The sequence below is a fragment of the Hemicordylus capensis genome, chromosome 1 (assembly GCF_027244095.1).
Source record: "Hemicordylus capensis ecotype Gifberg chromosome 1, rHemCap1.1.pri, whole genome shotgun sequence".
Lineage (NCBI taxonomy): Eukaryota > Metazoa > Chordata > Lepidosauria > Squamata > Cordylidae > Hemicordylus > Hemicordylus capensis.
In genome coordinates, this window is record NC_069657.1 from 290,629,737 (window position 1) to 290,656,797 (window position 27,061).

The 27,061-nt window shown below is 42.1% G+C and overlaps 1 protein-coding gene across 3 annotated transcripts in view; it reads left to right on the top strand.

Moving 5' to 3' along the window:
- Positions 1-27,061, top strand: part of MYOM2 (myomesin 2) — a 119,917-nt gene that overhangs the window by 43,539 nt on the left and 49,317 nt on the right. For all 3 annotated transcript variants that reach the window (XM_053286188.1, XM_053286187.1, XM_053286189.1), the window contains exons 7-16: positions 4,602-4,690; positions 4,779-4,829; positions 5,962-6,126; positions 12,458-12,619; positions 14,242-14,383; positions 15,188-15,387; positions 16,970-17,023; positions 20,639-20,766; positions 22,494-22,677; positions 24,437-24,611. In XM_053286188.1, coding sequence (XP_053142163.1) covers positions 4,602-4,690; positions 4,779-4,829; positions 5,962-6,126; positions 12,458-12,619; positions 14,242-14,383; positions 15,188-15,387; positions 16,970-17,023; positions 20,639-20,766; positions 22,494-22,677; positions 24,437-24,611 — 1,350 coding nt within the window. The remainder of the gene's footprint in view (positions 1-4,601; positions 4,691-4,778; positions 4,830-5,961; positions 6,127-12,457; positions 12,620-14,241; positions 14,384-15,187; positions 15,388-16,969; positions 17,024-20,638; positions 20,767-22,493; positions 22,678-24,436; positions 24,612-27,061) is intronic.

Genomic DNA, 27,061 nt, shown 5'->3' on the forward strand with positions numbered 1-27,061 from the left:
CCTGCACATTTTAGGTGAAGGAAGCGATTTTGTTTTGGATTCTGCTTCCAGATCCACCAAAAGCAGCTAGGCTCTGTCCCCAGATGTACATTAAATCAGATTTACTTTAAATGTCACACCCTAATCCATTCTGATGATGCCCCCCAGCTTGCCCAGATACTAGAATTTTTTGTTGTTGTTATTTCAAAAGTTAGTAACCCTACTGGCTGGAGGATAACTCAAGATACACTCTGCTCATCCTGTATCTGGGTTCAAAACTACATGAACTACTCCAACTAAGTGCTTGCCTAACCTGATTAGAAGCCGCCAGGAATGAAGAGTATTGGCAGTTCAGAGGTAAAACACATGCATTGAAAGCAGAAGGTCCCAAGTTCAACCCCTGGCATCTCCAATTAAACTTAGGAGAAGACCCCTGTCTGAAATCCTCAAAAGCTGCTGCCAGTCTGTGTAGATAATACTGAGCTAAACATATTTCACCTCACCCCTAGTCAACCTGGCATTGTGCTCTACTGAGCTTGGAGTTAAAAAGTGCTTCCTAAATCTTTTCAGCTTCAGTTTGAGCCCTTTATTGTTGTTGTTATTTTATTATTCCTGTTGGCTTTTATTTGAAATCTGGTGTCAAATCCTCTCTCAGTTTTGTTCAGATATAAGGAGACTATGTCCTTCAGTCTTTCCTTGTAGGTTAAATTCTCTAGATTTCTAAGTGCTCATCACTGGATTATTTCCAGCTTTTCTATGGGCCAAATTACAGAAGATCTAGCTGACATATTTTTGTTTATTGCAGAGCAGACGTTGGACTGGAGTTAGGCTGCTAATTTGATCGGAGAAGCAGTGGTAGGGGAGGGTTTTTTAAAAAATGTCAAACTATTTTCCTTGGGGAAATATAAAAGAATGGGGGAAATGCTCTCCACCAGTGATGCTCTTGTGATGAAGGCAAGTAAGGATCTTGAAGCTAGAGTGTTCAATTATTGTGGGTGCTGCTGCTATTAATCGTGTTCTTTGGATGCTGATTTTTGTGTTTTATATTTGAAATGTTGTAAGATGTTTGGGTTATTTTTGGTAGCTGTAGAGACATTCCTTCTAGCCCCCACCCCTTTCTCTGCCCCTTTTGCAGGTGATGGAAATGGGCATTTTGGAAGTTGGAGAGCTAAGAAATTAATAAAAAGTTTCAAGGGCAGCTTACTTCTGGTGACAACTGTCCTTTCTTTTTAAAATTATTCTGAACTTTCCCCCCTTGGTTGTTTGCTTATGGTCTGCAGTAACAACAGTGATGGAGCTCTTTTGGGTAACTGGCTTCCAATGTCTGTGATGTGTTTATATCCAGAAATGACAGCACATCATGATAAACAGTGCATCATGTTTGGAGGAGGCTTCTGGGAAATAAAATGGTGGCTACCAGGGTGGGAGCCAATTCTTAACGAGAATTTCACCACTGCTGGTGATGCAGCCAGCACTATACAACTTGCAAAAGAAGTTTGAAAGGGAAAAAGAAATGACAGCCACTGCTGCCAACCAGTAGTGCATACTGTAGTCCTTGAAAGCAGTATATTCAGAGATGCACCTAGGTAATTTTGGAGCCTAGACCTAAAGGCCTTTGGAGGCCCCATCTCCCCTGCAAATTAAGCATCATCATGCTTGGCCGGGCACCCACACTACCCATGACAGACTCAAGAAGATTTGGGGGCTCCCAGGGCCTGTGGAAGCCCTGGACTTCGGCCCTGAAGTCCAGGGGTAAGAGTGCCTCTGAGTATACTACTGATTATCAGTTGCTGGGGACAAACAAAATGGGAAGGATCTCACCTTCATTCCCTGCTTGTGACTTTCCAGAGTCACTTGGCTGGCCTGGCTGCTATGTAAATAGAATTCTGGACCAGATAGACTTTGGTCAGATTCAACAAGGGAAAGTCTTATGTTCTTATGAAGAAAGTTCATGCTACACTATAGTTTTTCCTTATTGCTGGATTTTATGCCTCAATGTTAATGCTGAGTAATATGTCAATATTTACATTTCTTTCTGTATTTTGTAAAATGATTTTAATACAAACTTGAATAGGAATACGATGCATGATATTATTATATAGGCTAAATTAATTAGTCAGCATTCAAAACATCTTAAGAGAGGAAGACGTCATAATTTAACCCATCAGTTTAACCTTTTAAAAGTCTGGAAACAGTTTTGAGTACAGTTTGTGCTTTGAAATAATCCACTGTAATCCATGCTAATTCAATGCAAGTATATTCCTTGCATCCACAACATCGTTCCCCCACCCCTCCTGGTGGCTATGGAATGCAATTTTGTGATGAGAGACTTGCGTTTGGGGTGGTATATAAATGTGTGTTAAGTAAAATAGCACTCTCTATTCAGTACTCTATGATTATGAATTGCGCTGCTTTGCCTAAGATTTTACTTTTGCAATGCAGGAGTGATGATCTGCCTCTAGGAGGAGCTATAATCCTTATATATCGCTAGAGCAGTGTTTCAGATTTTCTATCATTTGTAAGCAAGATATCGAGATGAAGTTGTGCATATTCTACTTCTCAGTGTTGTGTAAAAGACATAGTGCGCACAGTGGAGGCTGTGGCTACAAGTCTGTCCTTTTCCTCTTTTTCTTCTTTCCTCATCTTCTTCCTGTTCTTTTCCCTTACATAAAGCAGGGCTGTGACATATTTGCCTTTCTTTTCTCTCATAAACTATGTAGCATGCCACAAAATCTACAGCCCCGTCACACTTGAGATCCAAATTCTCTGTGTAGTTCTAGTCTGTTGAATTGTGTGTTCACAGGCAACTGTGAAAGCAACATTTATTCACCTGACTTTAAAAGAAGGTGGTGACACATTGATATTTGGAGGGGAAATCTGATGCAGGCATGCCAAATGTTCCATTAAAGTCATGGAAACTTCAAAGTCGTGACGTGGGGGGTGAGGGTTGGAGGTGGCAGCAGCGGGGAGTTTGCACAGCAGATAGACAGCTCTGGTTAGGACATAACTGGATTTCACACAAGCCTATGCAAGCACCTATTTTCAGTTAGGGAAAACCAGTGTAGGAGTGTGCATGGCAGCTGACTGTGCACATTATTGACTGGCGAGTGCCTGTGACATTGCAAACCCAGCAATCCTCGTGTCGTCCCCAGAGCAGCTTTGCTTTTTTAAAAAATAGGTTTTGGTTTTGTTAAAACAATGAAGGGGCAAGACTGAATCAACATCCAGACTGCTGTTATGTCAGTTTGTTGTTTTCATAGAAAAGCTACGAGGAAGCTGGACTAGGGCACAGCTATAATTGAACAGATAGGGGTGGAAATGTCCCTGGGCCTCTGGAGGGCCCCCCTCTGCCAGCTGGGTGACCACTCACACTTTTCTCCCCCCCCCCTTGTGTTTCTCTGGAAGAAGTGGGGGCAGGGGCTCATCTTGTGAATAATTCTACCACTAGTCCAGTTCCTTGTTAATGCGGACTATTATGTAAGCATCTTGTGCTCTGAAATGATTTTGGTCCAGATCTAGTAAAGTTTCTTGGTCCGTCTGTGTTTATCTTGCTGAATTTGTGCAGAAGGGCTAGAAGCAGGTGATGCCCCTCTGTGAGGGAGGGAAGCAGAGAGCTGATGTCCCTTTCTTTAACAAAGTATCTTTAGGAGCATACGAAGAGATGAAAAAGCTGCAGCTAGTAGGGGCCACTGAAAATGCTTTCGCACTTTAAGGCTCTCTTTCGGCTCTTGTAAGCTGTGATAGAATCACAACTACGACAGGAAGACAAGAATGCATAACCTTGACTTTGCTTTTGCTTTCCATGCATTATGGGCTGCTTCGGACAATACTGCCTTGCCCAAATGTTTGGTGAGGTGCATATGTGTGCATGTGGTGCACATTCTGCCTCACTGTCTCGCTACTGCATAATCACATGGTGATTTAAATTCATGCAGTAATGGGAATGTCAGGCATCTTGCCCCTCCACTTGATTATATGGTAGCAGGGTGGCGCTGGGTCGGGAGGACACATGCGCATGCATACCTCCCCATGTGATTTGGCAGCATAGTTAGGACTATCAGCTCAGCAGGCATACAATTGCTTTGTTTGCCCTTGCTTCAGCCATGAAGTGCGATATACGCGACTGTAGAAATATGCAACTGCAGATGTCTGTACACGCAGAGACACACACGCATGAACATGCAGAGTTCTTCATGTTCGGTTGGCCATCTTCCATCCAGATAAGACCCTCTTGTTTCTTTCTTTCAAAGCTGAGGAAGGTGAAACCCACAGCTATAGCTTCTCCCATTATAATTTTGCAATGATGGGGGAAACGGCAAAGCCCATGAAGCTTGTGACCCACTGAGCTGAAGATGGCCCACCCGTTGCTTATTATGGCCTTCCAGGCGATTAACAATGTCAGTCCACCCCACTCCCTCCATTTTTATGGTCCTAGGCAGTAAAAACAGGTTTATGGAGCCCATGGTGGCTACCATGCATGAGTAGAGAGCTACATTTGGCTTGGTGACTCATGTGGTGTTCAGGTCTGCTAGATTACACTCCTCTCTCATATGTCAGCATTTGAAAGTGAATATAAATGATTATATTTCTCTTTAATGCACATCTCTTTTTATCCTATTTAGATCTCACTATGATGACACCGCCACTTATACCGCAGTGGCAACAAATGTGCATGGACAGGCATCCACCAATGCAGCTGTAATTGTGAGGAGTAAGTAAGCCAGAAAGAGCTGAACTTGGAATACATATAAGCTGGGCTCTCTCATGTGCTTTGTACTACAGCTGTTGTTTTGTTCCAGGGTACAGAGGGGATGAAGAGCCATACCCTGCTGGACTCCTGTATGGTCACTGTAAGTCAACTTTGAAATAGATCACAGTCATTTGGGTTTGAGAAACCAGTGGCACTCTTTTTTTCAAGAAAAATACAAGTGGCTTCAAGGTTATATATAAGCCATGGGACCAATATATCTTGAGTTGCCTCTTTGAAAGAGCTTTCCTCTCCGACTTTTCCTACACTTCAGCAGGTAGCATCTCTTGGGTTATACCTCCTGACAAATAATATCTGCAGGGGCTAATAGCAGACCCTTCTCAGCCCTGGTTTTGTGGAACTCTCCCACCCCCAAGAAGCTCACCAATGTACATTCAACACTTTAAACCTCTGTGGGAGACTAAACTATATTGTAGTGAATGTTTAGCTCTTAAAATTGTCCTCCCAATTTTTGCATGAGTTTGTAAAGTGGTATGAAACTTCAAAAAATAATTACTAATAACTGGAAAACTTTCATCTTTGGGTTCAGTGTTGAGCAAGAGGGACCAGTTCTTCCTGAGAACATTGTTCAATTTTCTTTCTTTTTTGAACATTTTTCAAATAGATAGTGGGTGTGCACAAACTCCTTTTACCTCATCGAGAAAATTTGCTTTGAGCACACGTTTCTCATACCCCTTGGAAACCACACACACAACTGACATGATCAGTGAAGGCTGGATTGGGGCCAGCTATAAATCACAGAGTGGACTGAATAAAAATAATACCTAGGGAAGATAGGATGGGGATGAAAAGGTGGATAGGTGAGATCTGGAACTTGGTTGTGACTATTTACATAAACTATTTAAATAAATATTTAACTGTTTAAATAAATAATGGTATTATTTATTTAATGCCATTACCATTTGACAATGCAAGAATATATACCAAAGTATATATTTTTTTCATCCTTTGGTTTATTCAAAAGCATACATCAAAGAATTAGAGAGAGATTTGCCAGAGCAATAGTGAGATTGGTGGACATAACACCGGCATAACATCTCTATCGTACCACCTTTAACTCTCTGGAAAAGTATTATTTGTCTTCAGCCTTTGAATGTGCCCCTTAGTCCTCTGCATCATCACTGCTCCAGAATGAAGGAGTGTCTTTAAATTATGTATAATTTGTATTTCTTCATCAGTACGTCTCACTAGACTTATTCTCACTTTGCATACAGTGCCTATGCCATTGGACATATGCTTCACCCATTTTGATGTTCAGTTTTTGGAGAAGTTTGGTGTCACCTTTGGCATGGAAGGGGAAACACTGACCCTCAGATGTAGTCTTCTGGTCACACCAGAGCTGACCCGTCTTCGACCTCGTGCTGAGTGGTACAGAGATGGTAAGAGTTTTTAAAAGTCTGGGTCTGACCTAAAATTGTTGTTGAGTGTTTCAAGAGGGATCATATGGTGCTATCACTTGGAAGCCTGCACTGTAGGTGTCCTTGGGATGCTTCTTCACCTTCCCAAGAACAGCAAATGTTCTTAAGATGACAGCTATCGCTATGCAAATCTGCTGTGGCTTCCACATTCCATTATTAATAGTGTTAGACCAGAAATCTGGTAGAAAAACCTTTTAAATAAGAAGGTTACTTACTAATAGACTGAGTATGATGACTCTTCTCCTAAAAGGTTCTGATTTTAGATTACTTCTACATAAAAAGCCAGGTTTGCATTGCCCATGTCATGCAAGTCATGCTTCACTTTTTTTAGTTATTAAAATAATATTTTATTTTTTCTCCATCTCCCTTTCTGAGTTAATTATATGAAAGACAAGCTGCTGAGATGGACTTCTGTGGCTTCCTTCTGCTAATTAGGCCTATAAGCATACTGTGCCTGCTCCAAATTATGAGAGTTTAAAGCATTTATCAGCCATTAAACTCTGGGGGATACAGTATATATTAAATATCAGCTGCTGTGGTGTGGTTCACACATTGTGGAAAAAGACACATTTCAGATTCTTGTTGGAGATTAAAGTACTAGAAATCCCATTCCAAAATCATTGGAGATTAAAGTACTAGAAATCCCATTCCAAAATCATTTGTGAAGGCCCTGATCCATCTCTGCCAGGTATCAGACAACTGGCAATCATATTGATCCGCTGTTTGCTTGGGAGAATGAGGAGAGAATCTAGCTGTTGTTCTTCCTTCCACACAGCTGCCCTGTACTATCAATGGCTGACATTCTGACTAAGGAACCACTGGTTCAGCAAGAGGATCAGAATAATAGTGTTTCCAGATGAAGCATCAGTGCACTGGGGAAGGAGCAATTTTTGATGACCTCCCCTTCCCCAGGGAGCCCTTGTGCCACACAGAAATACATCCCTGAGGGCTGTGCAGCCCTCAAGGGAATATTTTCAGTTGGCAAAGAGACCTTTAGAGGGAAGGTTTGAGCAGCAAAACTTACCCTTCCCTGAGCCAGTGCCAACACTGCTGTAGTCTGGAGCTTGTACACATGTGCTTCCTTTGCTGCACACTCACTTCATTAGTCAGTATGTCAACCAGTGTGCATCATCCAGACTAAGCTGATCATGACTAATTTGCCTCATTGGTTTCAGTGGTGCTTATCCATGACCAGCTACTTGTGTGGTGTCCATTGTGAGCAACTCCTGTTTGCATATTAGAATTTAATTATCTTACACTCATCTCCTGTCAGTGGACACGACCATTTGATTTAAGTCATGCACAGGAATCCCAGGCAAAAGGCAAAGAAACCATGTCTCCTCAAACATTAGCTATTCAAATGATTATTGTTTTGAAAAATTTGCTAATACAAATGATTCTCAGACAAATTGCAAGGTGCTGTTTATTAGAATCCTTCTGTAGAAAAGTATCATAGTAGGTTCCATTGTTTAATAATGGGAAAAAACCCCTAATCATAAAATAAATTTTTAGTGCTTTAAAAATGGTAGTATTAAACCATTGTAATAAGGGATGGACTATGGTTAAATTACTAAACTGAATTTGTTGGGTTCCAAAACACATGGAATAATGTAAGGAAAGAGACAGGCAATGGAGACAGATAGTTATAGAATGACCATGTGAAATCAACTAATATCTGCCCCAGTATACACAAGAGCATTTATATGGATACTAGCTGATCTCACACAGAGCATCTGTGGGGCAGTACACTCCCTCCAAGCCTTCTGCCCCACTCCCCTCCCCCCAAGCCTTCCTCCTCGGCTTTGGCTCCATCCTCTTTCCCCTCCTCCTCCTCACCCCCTCTAGGCCCACCATTGGTCACAGCTGCAGCGGGGGCGTGGCAATGTCTACAAGAATTAATAATACTGTGCGCGCTTTCGGGCCGGCAGTTCCCTCCCCCTACCTTCTGCCCCTGTCTTTCCTGCCCTCCCCCTATCTTCTGCCCCAGTCTCCCCTGCTCTGCCCCCACCCGCCTGGGCTCCTCTTGGTGGTGCAGCTCCACTGCCCGTCTCCTCTCATCCCCGTGGGTGCGGCGCAGCTCTGCTGGCCGCCCACCCACCTGGGCTTCTCTCAGTGACACAGCTATGCTGCCCACCGCCTCCTCCTCTTCCTGGTGGTCCAGCCACCTCTCCTTGCCATTGCTGCCTCCTCCTCACCGCCACCACCTCTCGCTTCTGCCCCCCACTTTCTTTCTCCCCTCCTGGTGACCAAGCCTGGGCCTGGGCCTGCCCGCCACACATCCCCACACATCCCCACGCATTTCCGCCCACCATGCACATCTGGCCGGCTTAGAGAAATAATTATATAGATATTCAGGCTTCTGTTTGTTACCTCCTAGAATATGGATGGTGATCACTGATTGCATTTTTGGTTCTTTTTCAATGTGAAGAGCTTGAGTCCCTAAGCTGATGGTGGTGTCCACTGACAGGAAATGAGTATAAAATATCCATACTTTCTTCCAGCAACCAAGACTTAAGAATTATATTGTGAATTAGTATATAAATATTTGTAGTAGTAGTAGTAGTAGTAGTAGTAGTAGTAGTAGTATGGGCTAGCGTCCACGTTGCTTACGTAGACAAGTAGAGATTGGCAGCCTGTGGAAATGTTGTCATTGAACCTTTATATTTAGTTAATTAGTAATTGATTGGCACTCAAGCTCAAAAGCTATGGCTTTCCTCTTCAGGTTTAGTGTTTTATAGAAATTCCTGTGTAATCCAGAATGAACTTTTCTTTTGATAAATCAATCCTAAAAGCTCAAGCAAATTAACAACATCTTTTTCAGAAAATTGAATAAGTGACCTAATTTTCTAGTAGAGTAATTATCCTGCCTTGTATTCAGCCCAGATCTTTGCTGCTGCTACTACTCCTACTACTACAGTGGCGGCCCATGAACACGCTGCTGAGGGGTGGGGATGGCGGGAGGCACTTTTAAGAGTAAATGCATTAGGTGCTTACCTCCACAGCCACCACACCTGAATGCTGTGCAGAGAAGTGGTGTGCCGCCCAGCAGCCCCTGGGGTGTGTGTGTGGAATCACTGCCGCCACTCACCTTGCTGACATGGAGCCAAGCCCCCACCAGCAGCCGGGTAAGTGGTGGCGGCAATTCCCCACCGCAGGGGCTGCTGGGTGGCATGCCACTTCTCTGCACAGCATTCAGGTGTGGCAGCTGTGGAGGTAAGCACCTAATGCATTTACTCTTAAAGGTGCCTCCCCCGCCGCAGTGTGTTCATGGGCCACCACTCTACTACTATGACAATGATGAACATTTATATTTATATACCACTTTTCAACAAAAATTCCCAAAGCGATTTACAAATAAATAAATAAATAAAATGGCTCCCTGTCCCCAAAGGGCTGACAATCTAAAAAAGAAACATAATAGACATCAGCCACAGCCACTGGAAGGATGCTGTACTGGAGTTGGATAGGGCCAGTTTGTTTGTTTGTTTGTTTGTTTGTTTGTTTGTTTGTTTGTTTATCATATTTTTACACTGCCCAAAATTTATGTCTCTGGGCAGTTTACAACAAGATTAAAAAGTAAAACATTAATTAAAAACAAAAACAAAAAATTTAAAAGCAAGAAATCTAAAACACAATTTAAAATTTTAAAACAATATTCTAAAAATGATATTAAAACAATCAAAACAATATCAGTTAAAAGTCTGGGTGAAGAAATGCATCTTTAGAAACTTTTAAAAAGTTGTCAGAGATGGGGAGGCTCTTATTTCACTAGGGAGTGCATTCCAAACCCTCGGGGCAGCAATGGAGAAGGCCCGTCCCTGAGTAGCCACCAGCCAAGCTGGTGGCAAATGCAGACGGACCTCTCCTGATGATCTCAATGAGCAGTGGGGTTCATAACGAAGAAGACGTTCTCTTAAAAACCTAGGGCCCAAGCTGTTTAGGGCTTTATAGGTTATGACCAACACCTTGTATTTTGCCCGGAAACATATTGGCAGCCAGTGTAACTCCTTCAATACGGGAGTAATATGGTCTCTCCTAGATGACCCAGAGACTAGCCTGACTGCCGCATTCTGGACCAACTGTAGTTTCCGGACTATGTACAAGGGCAGCCCCACGTAGAGCGCATTGCCATAATCCAGTCTGGAAGTTACCAGCAAATGTACCACTGTTTTGAGGTAGTCTAACTCAAGAAATGCATGTAGCTGGCATATCAGCCGAAGCTGATAGATGGCACTTCTGGCCACTGTCTCAACCTGGGACACCAAGGAGATACATGGATCCAGAAGCACCCCTAGACTGCGTACCTGTTCCTTCTGGGTAAGTGTGACCCCATCCAGAACAGGCAGTTCAAAATTGTCTCTCGAGTTCCGACCACACACAATGAGTACCTCCTTCTTATCTGGATTCAGTCTCAGTTTGTTATCCCTCATCCAGCCCATTACTGACTCCAGGAAGGCATTTAGGGAGGTTATGCCCTCTCCCGATGATGACAGTTGCTCTCTCCCTGCTAAATATAAGAGAATCACCACTTTAAAAGGTGTCTCTTTGCTCAGTTAGCAGGCATCAATACATACATACATACTTATATGTGTTGTTAAAATAACTTTGCAGACCATCCAAGCAAAACGATATAGGCAGTATCTAAAAAGCAACATATAGGAAATATTCAGATGAGTTTCTGATGAAGAGATGAGACACAGATATTGCAGCATGACACATTTTCATCAGAATAAAACATACAGAAACTATACAAGTGACAGAAAAACAGATTGCCCAAAATCCTGACTTACGCAGCACTTATGCTGTGTGAAGAAATTCTGGAGCTGCTGACGAGTTCCCAACTTACACAGCACAATAAGAGCCTCCCTATCTCTGACAACTTTTAAGAAGGGAGTTAAGACACATTTGTTCAGCCAGGCTTTTAATTAGATTTACAGTTTTTATATAGTTTTTAACAGTTTTGTGTTAAATTTTAAATTCTTTAAATGTTTTAATTCTGTTTTAATTTGTACTGGGTTTTTTTGTAAAGTACCCAGAGACATAAGTTAGCCCCCACTCTGCGCTATAGCTGCTGCTGAGTTAGTTGAATCCACCCACAGCATGAGCTCATCTCACGTAGCACCGATACTGCATTAGTCAGGATGTCAGCCATTGTTTTGACCTGTTTAAGCAGATGGTTGTGTGTTACTGCCAGCCTTGTGTGAAAATGTGTGGCACAGTTGTCAATCATGGTCTCTTGACTGTCCAATACATGTAGTCTCTGTCCAGGTGCCCTTCTGATATCTTTTAAAGTAGCCTGTGTGCATTTTATTGCAGCAACAGTGGACTGTTCAGGCAAAGTTCTGCGAAATGCTCTTTATAAAAGGGCTGCATTGATTAGAATAGTTCTGTACAGAACAGCTCTAGGGAACTGGGGTGGAAAACAGAATAAAAGCAACCAATCAATTATTGAGATAATAGCCAGGAACAACAGTATTTAGGAACAGGTAGAAACTTCTCAAGAAAAATTAAAATATTCTGCACATTTCATTGCATCAATTGCACTAGTCAATCAGATTAATTTACATTAATCTTGAGTCACAACCTCTCACCTGTGAGAAATTCAAACTTAATTTGATTCACTGCTCAGCAGGAATGCCCACAAGATTTTAAATTAAGTGTGTATTTATAGCAGGCATCAGATTAAACTGAATTCTGGCCTTAAGTCATTTTTCCTCCTTCAATTTAATCTGACACACACGTTCAGTGGGGAAGTTTATTAAAAAGGATCAAAAGTGCATAGAGTGATAACTCCTGATTAAGGACGCCATCCAGCCAAAGTTAAGCCTTTTTAAGTCCCATTGATTTCAGTGGAAAAGCAAAGTATGTGCTTAACTTGCTTCCATTGAAATCAATATGACTTAAAAGTGCTTAACTTTGGCTGGATTATGCCCTAGATTAGATTTTCATTACATGGCTTCAAAAGAACTCTGTGTGTGTGTGTGTGTGTGTGTCTAGGTGGGTTTGTTTATTTAAAATGGCAATGGGAAGACATCCGGTTGTTAGGTCTCCAAGGGACAGTGCAGAATAGTACAAAAATAGAGCACGTTCATCTTTATATAATCACAGGTGGCATAAATTTGAAGGTTGACAGTTCAGTCCTTAAAGGTAGAATTTCAGAATATTTCAACTCCCTACTGAATAAATTTTCCCTACAATGGCTGTCTCAATGAATCATGCAGGGTAGAATCGGATGAGGGTCAATCATCGATGCTAACAGGATGACATATGCTTAATTGCAATTCTCTTGCAGATGTGCTCATGAAAGAATCCAAGTGGACAAAACCATACTTTGGGGAAGGTCAGGCAGCACTGTCTTTCAGCCACCTGAACAAGGATGATGAAGGTTTATACACACTGCGCATAGTCTCCAAAGGTGGAGTGAATGAATATAGTGCATTTCTGTTTGTGAGAGGTATGGCATTTATTCCCCCCCCCCTTGTTGCATACTACTCCATTTATTATGTCTCTCGCCATCAGAGCTGAAAAAGCTAAGGCTCCATTGACTGTTTCTACCTGACCCTGGTTAGGGGTCACGTGCCCAGGAACTCTTTCAGATGGTGACTTTATAGTGACTTTACTTTGGGAGGTGGTGTGTGTGTTCACATACCAGCCAGATTTGCACTGAAGTCCATGTTATAATTCAGAGAGCACTTCACACACAATTTGGGTTTTTCCTTCCGTATTAGAACCTAGCCCAATTTATGTCCGGGGTAAAAAAAATCCTCTTTTTTGTGACAGTGTATCTGTTATGCCCTGAACTCGCAGTAAAGCCTCATGGTAAACCTGAGGTAAAGCCTGCTGTCTGAAAAACAGGAGGGACTTAATTTGAATCATGACAGTTGTAACTGACTGTCACAAAGAGACCAGTTTGGAACTTTTGTGTCCCCATTACAATGTCCACACCCAGTAGAGAATCTAGCCCAAGCTATGTAATGCCTGAGTAAGGGAAGCAACAGGAATACTTAAAGAGTTAAAAAAAATTTTCCTGCCCATGAATGAAAAGGAGTGAATACATTAAAATAGACAGAGGGGCATCATTTGACCTCACATTTACATTCACAATTCCCCATGCAAGTCAGAATAAGGTTACACAAGTCCTTATGGGCAGAAGCTCAACTTTCCATTTTTATTTCTTTTAAATGAGCACAGTTTTATATGTGCAGCTTTTAGATTCTGTTCAGGCAGACTCCTAAGCATTGTCTGCTGAAAGCAATGGAGCTGTGCTGATTTATACTCTTTGGCAATTTGGCTCTTATTTGGAAGTAAGGGAGCCAGTGTGGTGTAGTGGTTAGAGTGCTGGACCAGGACCGGGGAGACCTGAGTTCAAATCTCCATTCAGCCATAAAACTCACTGGGTAACTCTGGGCCAGTCACATCTCTCTCAGCCTCACTTACCTCACAGGGCTGTTGTGAGAATAAACATAACCATATACACCACTTTGGACTCCTTGGAGGAAGGCCGCCATTGTTTTTCAAGAAACAATGAAAGGATAGAGAATTCTGCCTCACAAGACTAAAGGTGGTGGAAGCAGGACACAGAAGCTCAGTGTTCACAGTGTCTGCCTCTAACTTGTACCCACTAATGGATCTTTGAACTGTTGGGGAGTCAGGACTGTTGGAGTTTTGACAGGATATTTGCTCACTACACTACACTACACTACACACGTGTAGTGGGGGGGGCACACGCGGAAAGTATGTAATATGCCTATGAAAGAACATTTCTTCATATACATAAGACCCTTTACTTTATGAGATTACAATTGATTCAATAGCACAGAGGCAAGCGCTCTCTCTCTCTCTCTCTCTCTCTCTCTCTCTCTCTCTCTCTCTCTCTCTCTCTCGCATAAATGAACCATGATGTAGTGTACTGAAATGCCAGTCTGGAAGGTTTAGGATTTGACTTTTTAATGCCAGTGGATTTACTCCTCAATTGAGTTTAACTGAGATCCAGAATGAGGCACCATGTGCCATCTTTACAATATCCATTGAGTCCTAGCCAAATCTGATTTCATTTGCACTTCTCCTTGGTTTCAGATGCAAATGCACTAGTAATAGGGGCACCAGGAGCACCAATGGATGTGAAGTGTCATGATGCAAACAGAGATTATGTTATTGTTACTTGGAAACCACCCAATACAACTCATGAAGCTCCAGTTATTGGATATTTTGTGGACAGGTATTTGTTTTATGGGATTAGTGTTATTTTGTATGTCCAATCTTTGAACAATATAATTAAGGAAATCAAACTGTTTATCCTGAAATATTACAGCAGTTTTGCTTCCTTAGGCAAAACAGAGTAATATTCAGATCTCTTTGTTGATCTTCTTTCTGTGTGGTGGTGTGATGTCTCCAAAAGCAATGTCTCTCTAGCTTAAGCTCCAGGACACTTTGAGCCATTTGTACATGCTCACGCATCACTTAGTTTTTCATGATGTGATTACTTAATAAATCACAGCTGAATGTGTGAACCAATTCCACTGAGCATTATGTCTTGAGGTAACATGAACATTCTGTAGTGGTATATGATTTGTGATGGTCAGCAAGCCAACATATAATGTGGAAGTCATCAAGTGGTGGATATGCAAGTATGAACCATTTTGTTGTCCAACATTTCTTGTAACAGCACCTATTTTATGGATCACTGCAATTTGTGATTCTCGGTTAGATCACCTAACCACTATGTTCTGTTTGCACCTTTACTTACAGTAGGTTCCTTCTCACGAACTATTGCTGATTGATCCTACTTCACATTTAGGGTGGTTGGAACTCCTGATAAATGTAGCAATAAAAAAAATGCATTCAACAAAAAATAAGCCTAATACATACAGTATACAATGAACTTCCTGCATGTCTGCACATTCCATGTGATTCCATTATCCAAACATTCCTGGCACAGCATGGAATCAAGCCACAGGAAAGCATCTTATGTTCGACAGAAATTGGTTTTTATGAATTTTCTTTTTGTCATTTTTAAAAACAGGTGTGAAGTCGGCTCTGAAAACTGGGTTCAGTGTAATGATGCGCCTGTAAAAATCTGCAAATATCCCGTGACTGGCTTATTTGAAGGACGCTCCTACACATTCCGTGTGAGAGCGGTCAACCAGGCTGGTATCAGCAGGCCATCTAGGATCTCTGAGGCTGTCGCAGCTCTTGACCCCCTTGACTTGGAGAGGTTGCAAAGTAGGTAACATATAAACTAAGAAACTCCTCAGTAGCAGAAAGGCAAATGAGTAGCTATTGCTACATTTGGGTGGGGGAGTGAGTCTGCTTTTTCTTTTTCCTGAGTATCTCCAAGACAATGCAACGGGGAACAGACCTTGTGGCAGACCTTGATATATTTGCATTGCTTGCTGTTAGAATTAAAAGTTAGATTCTAATCAAGTAATATCCTTTATTTGTGCTCAAAAGTCTGAGTGCATTTTTAAAAAATGTAACATTATAGTCCACTATCCAGCTGTGATAATCAGAGTAGTTTTCCATAACCAACCAGTCCCGCTCCTACCTTTCTTTGGTTCCTTTTTCTCACAAGCCTCTGGAACTATTTGGATTATTACAGGTTACAAAGCAGAGCTAATCTAACATTGATCCCTAGTCAGTTCATTTGAAAAGTCATAACATTCTTGTCTCATTCTTGCCACTGATGGGGCCCTAGAGAAATGAAATGATGTTTATTTCTCTATGTTCCCATCCCATCAGTGCTGCTCCAGAGGGTGGCCACTGCAACTGACTGGTTCGGAGGAAGTATTTACTTTTGAAGAACTTCAACAATGCACAAATTGCCAGTCAAAACCACCATGTAGACTCCACCTGAGATCATTTATGAGTTGGCCCATTGTACATGATTGTTTCCATTCATCAAGGAAGTCAACATTATTATTCAAAGTAGTCTTTGTTTACAATCTTATTGAACTTCATCTTGTGGAAACTTCTTGAGGAGGTTCTGTTAAGCTCAAACCCAAGAATATAAGAATTGCCTGCATCAGACCAAATATCCACCTAGCCCAGGACTCTGGCTAACATCCTAAGTAATATTGCGTGACCCTCAGAAATATATTTCTGGGTTGCACAGAGCACTCCTGGGATATGGAGAGATCAGTGAGAATGACCCCCCCACCCACACACACACAAGCACCCATGCTTCAGAAGTGGGAGCACATCCACGGTATGTGTACTTCTTTTGGCTGCATTTGTGCCACATTAGTTAAAATGTCCACCTTTATTTTCAACAGTGACTAGTCAGATGCCCCCGGGATGGCTAACAAATTGAATCCAATGGAAACAGCCATTCTCTATTGCTTGTTTCATGAACTTGGTGGTCAGAACTGTATAGCTCATGATGCTGGGGGTTGTGTTCATAGCTAGTAATAGACCTACCCTTGATGTATTGGTCTAATCCTTTGCTGTCACATTAACTTCCATAGTTTAATAATGTAATGACCAAAGCACTTAATTTTGTTAGTAATAAACTATCAATTTAATTGAATAATTCTACTTTCTAGTGTTTTGAGACACCATAAGAAGATGGTTTCTAATCAGCCTATTAATCTAATCAGTGTAAAAATAGGATTTTTACTTCTTGGTTAAAGTTTTGGCATAGTTATCTACCCCTGTACATCTGAATCAATAAAATCATATTGATGAAACCAGCAGCATTTAATTGAATGATATTCCCGATGTAGAAATCCATAATATTGGGTGGTGATAGCAAATGGAGATCCATAAAAGAGAATTATAAAGAACTAATTTTTCTTTCAATCTTCAGCTGTTCATCTGGAAGGAGGCAAGGAGATTGTTATCTATCAAGATGATCTTGAAGGTATGTTGCTTGTCAGTTATTTTGCTTCTAGGCACTGTACCAGTGCTCTTCTGTGGATTATGCTTTGTTTCATCTCTGGTTTTCCCTTAATTTTTGTCTATCACCCCCTTCGTCCATACATGCTCCTCATCTTGGCTCTTTATGTAAAGCAAAACATGTGCACATTTACCTATACATATACAAATAATTTTAGTGGGGGAGTGACCTTGATTTCTCAGGGGCTAGGGATATCAGATGATATCAATTCTGAATGCTGGAGAAAGTGGGGTGCTGCTGTCTTGTGTATGTGAGCTATTGCTATATTTGCAGGGTATGTCTATACTTCTATGTTATTATCATGGTTTCCTCCAAACAAAGCTGGGAACAACAGGTGCTTAGCAATCCACTTCCCCAAACTACATTTTCTGGGTGTTGAATGTTAAATAGGGCTTGGGCTGAAAGGAAACAGGAGTCAGGTGTGGGGGATCCCTTCATATCATGGTTAGGACTGTGGGGCAGCAGCAGACCCAGTAATGAAGTGGTCCTGCTGGCAATGGTCACAATGAGGAATGTCTTGAGACCTTTGCTCAGATAAACCCAATTGGCACTGTGGGAAGTGCCAAGTGTTGTCTGGATCAGCTCTTGCCAGCTGGGCTGGAGCCAGTGATGTTGCTGTGCTGTGCTGCCCCTCCCCAGCCAGTCAGCACCCCCACCCTGCCTCATGGGTTCTGATATTGTTCCTCTTTCCTCTTGCCAGTATGGCAAGGTAATATGGAGTATGCAGAGGCGTATCTAGGGGCAATAGTGCCTAGGGCAAGCACTGAAATTGCACCCCCTGTCCAAACAGCTGACACCCATCTTTCAGATAACTTTACCATAATAACAGCTCAAAAATACAAGTCAAGCTTGTTAATCTTTTAATATTTCAAAAACTATTTAGCAGTGGACGTAGGCAGACCAAAAAATGCTGGAAAACTACAAATTTCAGTATGCTGGGGCTCATGAAATACCCAAATACTATGTGGAGGTGTACTTGGAAAACTAAACAGAAGTGTCTGTCTAATTCTCTACTATGCATTGTTGCATCACTATTACATACATTTTAAAAATAAATGGAGAATTTGACTTTTCCTAGATACTCTGAAAATAATTAAAGGAAATGCACAGTAAAATGTGTCACTGCTTGGAATATATTCTAGTATTTCAGAAAGACAGTTAAAATGAGAGAAAGAGAGCAAGAAACTCCCAGTGGCCCTTAATTACTAAGGATTTCACACTGATTCAAAGACAAACTCACCATTAATAGCCATATTATTAAGACATCACATTTAACTCATTTATCACAAGAAGCAAAGTAAGAGCAAATCCTAGCTCCTAGATACAATCCTAGCTCATATGTTTCAGCTCAGTATTCACAAGCCCTGATTCTCTGTACATAGTGCCAAACTAAATATGTGTACAGTGACTTATATTAATTTTTTTTTACATGTAGCCCCTTTGGGGGGCTTCCTGAAGGCCATGGGGGGGGGGTCTGCAAAGTTTCCCCATCCCCCTGCTGGCCTCTAGGGCCTCACAGGGACCATTTGAGCATGTGTGGTGACCATTTTTTAATTTTTTTTTTAATCGCAGCTGAAAACAAAATGGCCACCATGAGTGCTCAAATGGCCTCTGCGTGTTCTGGCATGGCCTGGGGCTCACAGAGGCCATTTGAGCATGCGTGGTGACCATTTTGTTTTCAGCAGCCATTTTTTTTAAAAAAAATAATTTTTGAAAATGGCGCACCCATTCAAGTGGCGGCCGGGCATGTGCCCTGCCGGCCCCACCCTAGATATGCCCCTGGGAGTATGGACCCAGTGGCAACAACTTCACCCGCTTGCCGCTTCTCAGCACTGCACCAGCACTCTTTCTTTCTCTCTCCTCTCCAGCAGCAAATCATGTGTGCTTTGTCTGCTCCTGACAAAAGTTTGGTGTTGGAGGAAAGAGAGAGAGTGAGCTGGTGTTGGCCTAGCAGCGGCAATGAAGAGAGGCCAGAAGGCCACTGGATGCCTGCTCCACATGGCCTTGCCAGCCTACAACAAGAAGAAGCCATGCACCCCAGAAGGGTGAGGACAGTGAAGGGGGGAGAAGGTGGCATTGGACCTGATGAGGTGGCGGTGGGCCAGTGAGGGGACTAGTGATGAGAAAATGGCCCAAAGACAGACAGCAGCAGCAGTAGTAGGGAGGAAATGGGGCTGCAGCAGCAGGCAGGTGGGGTGTAATGCATGGCAGGGGGTGGGGCGCTCATACTCACTGCCTTGTGGCACACTTTCCACATCAGGCTGTGGTCTTATTTTGCTGCATGAGAGAGTTAACAGTTCCACCCTTTAAGTGGCTACGATACATGGATGTTAACCCAGTGTTTTCTGCAGTCAACACTAAAGTATGAATGACAAGAATACATTCTTAAAGCCCTTTGAACATGTGCCTTGGGAGCCCTGATTAGTCGGTGGTTCCCTGATGCATCTACAGGGCACACACTTCTGTTATGCTTAGTGTTATTTGTTTCCTGGGGGAAACAGCTGGTGTGCCCAACAAACATGATTGTCAAATAAACTAGGGATCCTCTAAGAAGAAAACTAACTAGGCCAGAAGAGGTTAGGGTGGATGCAGCATTTTTGCAATAAGCAGCTGCCTTATTGCTCCTCCTCTCCCTTCCTGTAATGTCTAGTAATACAAAACACATTCTGATGATGTTGTTATACTCTGAGTTCCCGTACTCTCCTTCCCTGCTTACTTCTTGTAGGAAACATAGAATGTGACAGTGTCACAGCTCACATCACTGGACGTTTCAGGGATTAGATGAGGCGAGGGTTTGGGGCTCCTTTTTTCGTCTTCCATAATGTCCAGATACACCCTCAAGGGCTTGACACAGAATAAAGTGCCAACCAGACCAGACAGACTCTGATTTTTAAGGAGGTATCAGGCAAACTCAGCCACTGCAGGTAGATGCTTGAACTTCTCATCACATTTCAGGTTTCCCAAATTATAAGTCTTGAATCGCTGCTTGGTGGGAGTATGAGTGCAAAGGTGGCTCTAACAGCATTCATTCCTGTGTTATAAATTACATTGTTTCTCATTGTCATTACTGGAGTAGAAGAGAGATTTCTTCCATGATGCTTTCCTCTCCATGCTCTACCTGTACTGTTTTATATTTAATTGCTGTGATCTTTCAAGCGGATTCTTCTCCTCTCCCATTTTGCAGCAACGGCAGCTCTTAGGCGCGTGTCTTTGATCAACCCTGTCTTGTATTTGCATAAAGCGCGAAGACTTTATCAAGCCATTTAGTACAGCAGATTAAAGCGATTCAAATGTGATCAAAGAAAAAATCTTGTGAGACGAATACACATAGATTTTTCTTGCCTGCTGAAAATTTTACTTTCGCTGTGAAAAATCGATGCTCCACTTTTAATTGGCTGGTTTGGGTTTCTTAAAATAGAAATGAAGTAACTTTAATAAACTGTAAAGCTGATATTATAGGCCTTAATAGCCAGGCAATGCACTCTAGCGAGGGAGTTCAGAAAGACGAGTTCTTGCATAAGCACTGACCTGGGAGGTTAATCTGGCATTTAACACTTACTGAGTTTATTACTCCTCTAGGCGATGTTAAGATTCCAGGACCTCCCACCAATGTACACGCTTCAGAAACCAGCAAAACATATGTTGTGCTCAGCTGGGATCCACCTGTTCCCCGTGGCAAAGAGCCATTATCATATTTCATTGAGAAGGTACTGTGCCATATAGTTGCATTGAGCTGCAAGGCATTCTGTGGCCACATACCATTTCATTTTCAAATCTTTTTCTCGGCAGAAGCAAGAAAAACAATACAATTAGTAAACCTAGGCTAGGTGATGGGATGATAGAGAAGGCATGGCATTCTGGGGTTTTGTTGCATTAGTTAATAGGAGTTGAAACACAAGACACAAAAAATAAAGGGCTCTTTCAGCATTTGGTTAGTCTTGGGCAGAATGAGAACAAGGATTGTACTGTATTGTAGGGACCACTGAGAAACTCTGACATTTTCATCTTCCTATTAGTGTGGCACAAGGCAGAAGTGCCAGGAGTGAACAGGTAGCCTGGAGAGATGCCACTTCCCAAGAGAAATGAACTGGGCCCCTTTCTTGGAAAGTGAGGTTCACTTCTCCTTTAATGCTGGCAGATATGCTAGATAGCATCCTGGTACACCATCAAGCCTTAGCCATATTCTGGTGCATTCTGGCCTGTTTTCTTCCAGCAAGCAGGGGTGGAAGCGAAGTCAGTTGCTCCACACGACTAGCTTCAGATCAGTGCAGGTGACCAAGTGTCAAACTGGATTTGATGGGGCAGATGTGAGCATGACTGCTCATTCATATCTGAGGTGGGAGTGTACTCTTGACATAAAAAAGATAATGGGTGGGGGGAGGAAAACCTGCTCTCCCCGTCTGCCACATCAGTTCACTCCATTTTGTTTTAAGCCTGGGTTCGATACTAGGGCTGGGCTGGGAGAAAGCAAAGGAGCACAGTGATATAAGGTGGGGAGGGGAACAGGTTCCTTTTCATGGGGGAAAAAACATGCCACCCCATTTATGAGGCAAAAACTTCCATATAATATACACAGTTAGCTTACCCATGGCAACATTGATACTGTTGACACTGCTGCCTGCCTGCCCCATCCTCAAAATTTGCAAATTTCTAATAGATTTCCCCCACATAACTGATATGGGCTTCTTACCCCTGTCAAGTGAGCAAAAAATCATCAAAATTTCAGCAAAATGCTGAGATTGAATAATTTTGACTCAGCCTAAAATAAATGCCTTCATCACGACCAAGCAATTTTCACAATGTGGTTTATCCCCAAATTACTTTTTTAAAAATTCCAAATTCTCACAGAGAACAATTCCTGCATCTGGTTCAAGAGTCTTTCCAAGATCAAAACTAAACAAAAACCCCTCTTCTTGTTGTGATTCTTTTGATTGTGTCAACAAATATAGTATTAACAAATTGCTACAAGATGAAAGAAAATGATCGCCATATGTGCAATTTGGCTGTGTGAATCCATGCTTAGTGCTATCATATCAAGCAGATAACTAACCAGAGAACTGGCTGTCTGCTATCAAGGAACAATAAGGATTTGTGCCTATGATTCATTGATTCCACCTACTTACCCCTGTTAATCAGTTGAGACGCACCTTTTAAAACGGTGACACTCTCATATTTAGCAGTGGGAGAGCAAATGACCTGTTGAACTCAGGTTAGCATCTCTCCCAGTGATTGTTGCTGGTGTCTCACTTGTATTTATTTCTGTATCAGGGCAGGAAACCCATCTTCTCATTTGTTTGATTTGTAAACTGCTTTGCAAACAATTTTTGACAAATAACAGTATTTAAATGATAGAATAAATAGTTGAAGCATGTCACAGCAGAGAACTTCTGTCTACAGCTCTTTCAAAGTAGTAATCTCTTTCATGTTTTCCTAGTCTGTGGTTGGTAGCGGAAGTTGGCAGAGGGTCAATGCCCAAGTGGCAGTCAGATCTCCACGCTATGCTGTGTTTGATCTTGCTGAAGGGAAGCCGTATGTGTTCCGCGTGCTGTCAGCAAACAAGCATGGGATTAGTGATCCCTCTGAAATCACAGCTCCTATCCAAGCGCAAGAGGCCATTGGTAAGGTGGTGTTTAAAACAAAATGATGCCAAAAAGCAGTATGTTCTGTCAACAAATGCACTTGTCCATTTACAATCATATGTATTTGTTTGCTAACTTAATGGCTGACATGTTACACAGCTTTCATTAGTGTTTCTGAATGGCCTGTGCTGCTGCGAGTGTCTAAAAAAGTTTCAGCACTCTTGCGCAAATACTTAAAACCAGCACACATGCACTTCAAGAGTACTTCTTACATTGGAAAAGATTGTGGGCCAATCAGAAACACTGGTATAAGCATGTGTTGTTACCCACTGTAATAATTTTCTACTTTTCCTTGACATTATAGCCCATGCAACTAACAAAACAACAACAACAACAATTCAACACATTACAAGAGGTTTAAGATAACCATTCGAAAAACACAATACAATGAAACACAATAAAATAAAACTAGCTAATTCTACCAAAATCCAAAATAACATTCATGGGTCTAATGTTTCTTAGAAACTAGCACTTTTCTAAATCCATAAACCAATGGGTCATCGGCTTTGGAGTCTAACCTGTCTTGTTTGAGATTTTTCATGGTTTTCACACCTCTAGATGGGAGTTAAGATTCTTTATTATTAGCATCATGAGTGTGCATGTTGCTTTACAGTGTATAAAAGGGCAGGTCTCTTTGAGGAGCTTACTGTGTAAAATTTGACTCAGGAGACAACAGAGGAAGGGAATGGAAGCAGGAGTAGACAAGGGCAAGATATGCAATTATTTCAATCACACACATTTAGGTTTAGTTACTGTAGGGTATGGGGACTAAGAGGTTGTGCCAAAGGCTTCATGCAGAAGAGGAAGCAGCAATGTTAATTTTAACCAGCAATCTTGATTAGCTCAGTACTGGTAAATGTTTGTGTTGGTATATCTGTCTGCAGAACCAGAGCAACATCATCATGTTGCCAATGCAATGTCACAAGGCACAGTGGCTGACACGATGCACACTGCTAATGTAGATGGAGTGACTTTCAGAGCTGCTATTGCAGATAGGGACTGTCTGCCACAAGAGCTAGTCTTGTGGTAGCAAGCGTGACTTGTTCCCTTTGCTAAGCAGGGTCTGTAAGATATTCCCCTGTGGGGATTGGGAAGAGCATCTGCATGCTTGCATGCAGAAGATTCCATGTTCCCTCCCTGGCACCTCCAAGATAGGGCTGAGAGAGATTCCTGCCTGCAGCCTTGGAGAAGCCACTGCCAGCCTGTGTAGACAACACTGGGCTCAATGGCAGCTTCCTATGTTCCTAAGCTCCTAGCAGTCCTGTTGCAGAGAATGGACATCAGCGCTACCTGCAGTACTGTATCTCTTCCTGTTGTCGTAAATGGGAAATAGTGTGGCAACACTTCCAGTGCTAGCGCCCATTCTGTACAGCGGTGCCACTGCTTCCCTGCCTGCAGCAGCAGCTCCACAAATCACTCTGTCTGTATGATCAGTCAATATAATGTCAGCCAATATAAGCACCAGTATAATATCTTGAGGCACAATTCAGCCAGCTAAGCTAAAGGTTTGGTGGAAGAAATAAGCACAGGCTTCAGCTTTCCTGTCCAGATCAGTGAGATTTCAAAGTGCTTAGCTGTGATGGCCCTGTGCTAGTTCAGCCGTTGGGATACATTCTCTTAGGCACTTACAGGTTTGTGCAACAAGTCTCAGGATTTGGAAGTAAGCTGGTTACATGCTGACATATATAAATTATAAATTACATGCTGACATATATAAACGCTTCTCTCTGTGGCACAGTTGTTCCATCTGCACCGGGACGTATAGTGGCAACAAGAAACACAAGGACCTCTGTTATTGTGCAGTGGGACAAGCCAAAACACGAAGAAGATCTATTTGGCTACTACATTGACTGCTCTGTGGTGGGATCAAATCACTGGGAACCTTGTAACCATAAGCCTGTCAAGTATAACAGGTAAGTGAAATGTGTTTTATTCATTTATTCCATTAAAAAACAAACCCAGCCCTTCTTCCAGATTGCTTCAGAAACACAGATAGCTTCCAGATAGCTATCATTCTGTTTCAGACACTTTGTCCAGGCACAGGCCAAGGTCACATCTGCTTAGTTTCCGAGATGGAATTACTCAGATACCTAGATATCATTCTCGGGTCCTAATTTTTTCTTAGTTTGTAATAATAGCCAACAAGTAGCCAGTGGAGTGTAGGGGTTAGAGTGTTGGACTCGGACCAGTAGATCTGAGTTCAAATCCCCGGTCAGCCATGAACCTTATTGGATGACTCTGTGCCAGTCACTTCTCTCTCAGCCTAACTACCTCACAGGGTTGTTGTGAGGATAAACATAACCATGTACATCGCTCTGGGCTCCTTGGACGAAAAGCGGGATATAAATATAAAAAAAATATATAAATAAAAATACCCCTCACCGCTCATTCAGTGACTGATGTCCATTCTGTGTCTATAGCTCTCTTTGCTTTTGTGAGGTGTGATGTGACTAAAATGATATTCCATGGCTTTGTAACTTGAGTCCCAGCAATGAAGTACAAGCCCCTATTGATACATGGCTGCTGGTGTGTGTGGGAGTCACTTTCCCTTGACCTGGTTCCAAATCAGTCGGGAATTCATTTGCTCCTTTCTATATGAGCATTGCCTAATTTCCCCAGGAAGGGACACTTTGGCACAGGAAGGAGCCATATAATTTGCTCCATCTAGGCAGAGAGGTGTAGAACTGGACCACAGAGAAGAGGTTCTTCCACTGCTGTGCTAATGTATACATCTGTTCCCAGGGGGAGGTGCCACAGCTTACTGGCAGAACACATACTTTGTGTGCAAAGATCTCATGCTTAGTCCACAGGATCTCCAGTTAAAGGATCTGAGGTATTAGTGCTGGGAAAGACTTTTCCTTAAGCTCTGGCTTGCCACTGCCAGTCAATGTACATAATACTGGGCTAGATGAATTGGTTATCTGACTTAGTATAAAGAATTTCTCCATGGCTTCAACTGCTGCCTTTGGTAGCTAAAGCTGGCATAGTATAGAGAGTTTCTTCCTTCCTGTTGGGAGGTATGGGGGCTGCCATCTAGACTAAATTACTCCTAAGTTGTTCTATTGAAATTAAGTAGCCCTTTGGAGTAACTCTTGAGTAGCACATTGAGTTAATATTCCGTAACTTAGTCTAGATGTCAGCCACCAGCTTCCAAAAGCCATATTGACTTGTAAAGTTCTAAGCAACATGGTCCCTACTTCTCAAAGAGGGCATCTCCTTGTTTATGTCCCTTTGTGATCTTTAAAGTCAGTCTTCCTGGTGATACTATCTATTGGTGTCATATCTGACTGATGAGGGCATGGAGAAAGATATTCCAGGTGGCTATTCTACAGCTAGGGAGTTTCCCTTCCCTGGAGGTTTCTCACCATCTGAGTATCTTGAGGATATAGTTTCATACAGGCAGATGCCATCTCGTATCGGTAATTTCGTAGTGGTCACTGAGCAGCTATGGAATATTTCAGCTTTGCATTTTTAACACACACACACACACACACACGTGTCATCACTCTTGCTGAGTTATGATAGGTTAAAAAAACCACAAATCCACTAAGAGCCTGCTCCAGCCAAAGTTAGACCAATCACATCCAAGAACACAGTTTAGTTTTGTCTGAAGTGTGCCCTAATTAAATAACAGTGCCCTAGTGAAGGGCATCCCTTTTACATAAATCACAAATAACAAACAGTGTTTGCTTCAAAGTACATCACACTGTTTGTAAGAATTGTTTGTGACAAATTTAACCAAGGGCTGAACAGAATTCTTGTTTAATTTTTATTTGTAATGACCTTTATTCACTTTGGTAAGTGTTGCCACTAGCTAGCTGAGAAGCACTGCTTCCTCTTGTGCTGTTTTATTTTCCCCTGTACCCAAAAGCACTAAGTACCTTCTTACTGATATAAAAATAATGCAACATCCATACAATAGCAATGCAGGTAATGGCTGCTTCCTATGACAGATAGCCTATATATTGCTGTAAGTCAAAAACACATAGAAATGTCACTTTATATCACTAAGTAGCTTCAGGATGTCAGTGTAAAAACTGCACTTCCTGCAAGGGAATATGAATCAGTCTTTAGCTTTGAGCACACATATATTTTGTCATGTTCTTTGGTTTGCCCTTTGTCTCACTATTAGGAATGAGAGAAGCATCCATAGGAGAACCAGTTACTATTTCCCCAGGAGCATCTCTGTACTTTAATGGAAAATTGACTTAAAATGGAAAGCTGTAGAGATCCTGTGATGTGGTCCGTGTCCATTGTATGGACTGGCCAGACAGCCACAGACTATGGAAACCTCCTATATTTGAACAGTTGGACACATCACATACTTGCCTCTTTTGTCTACATTGATCTCCCACATTTCACC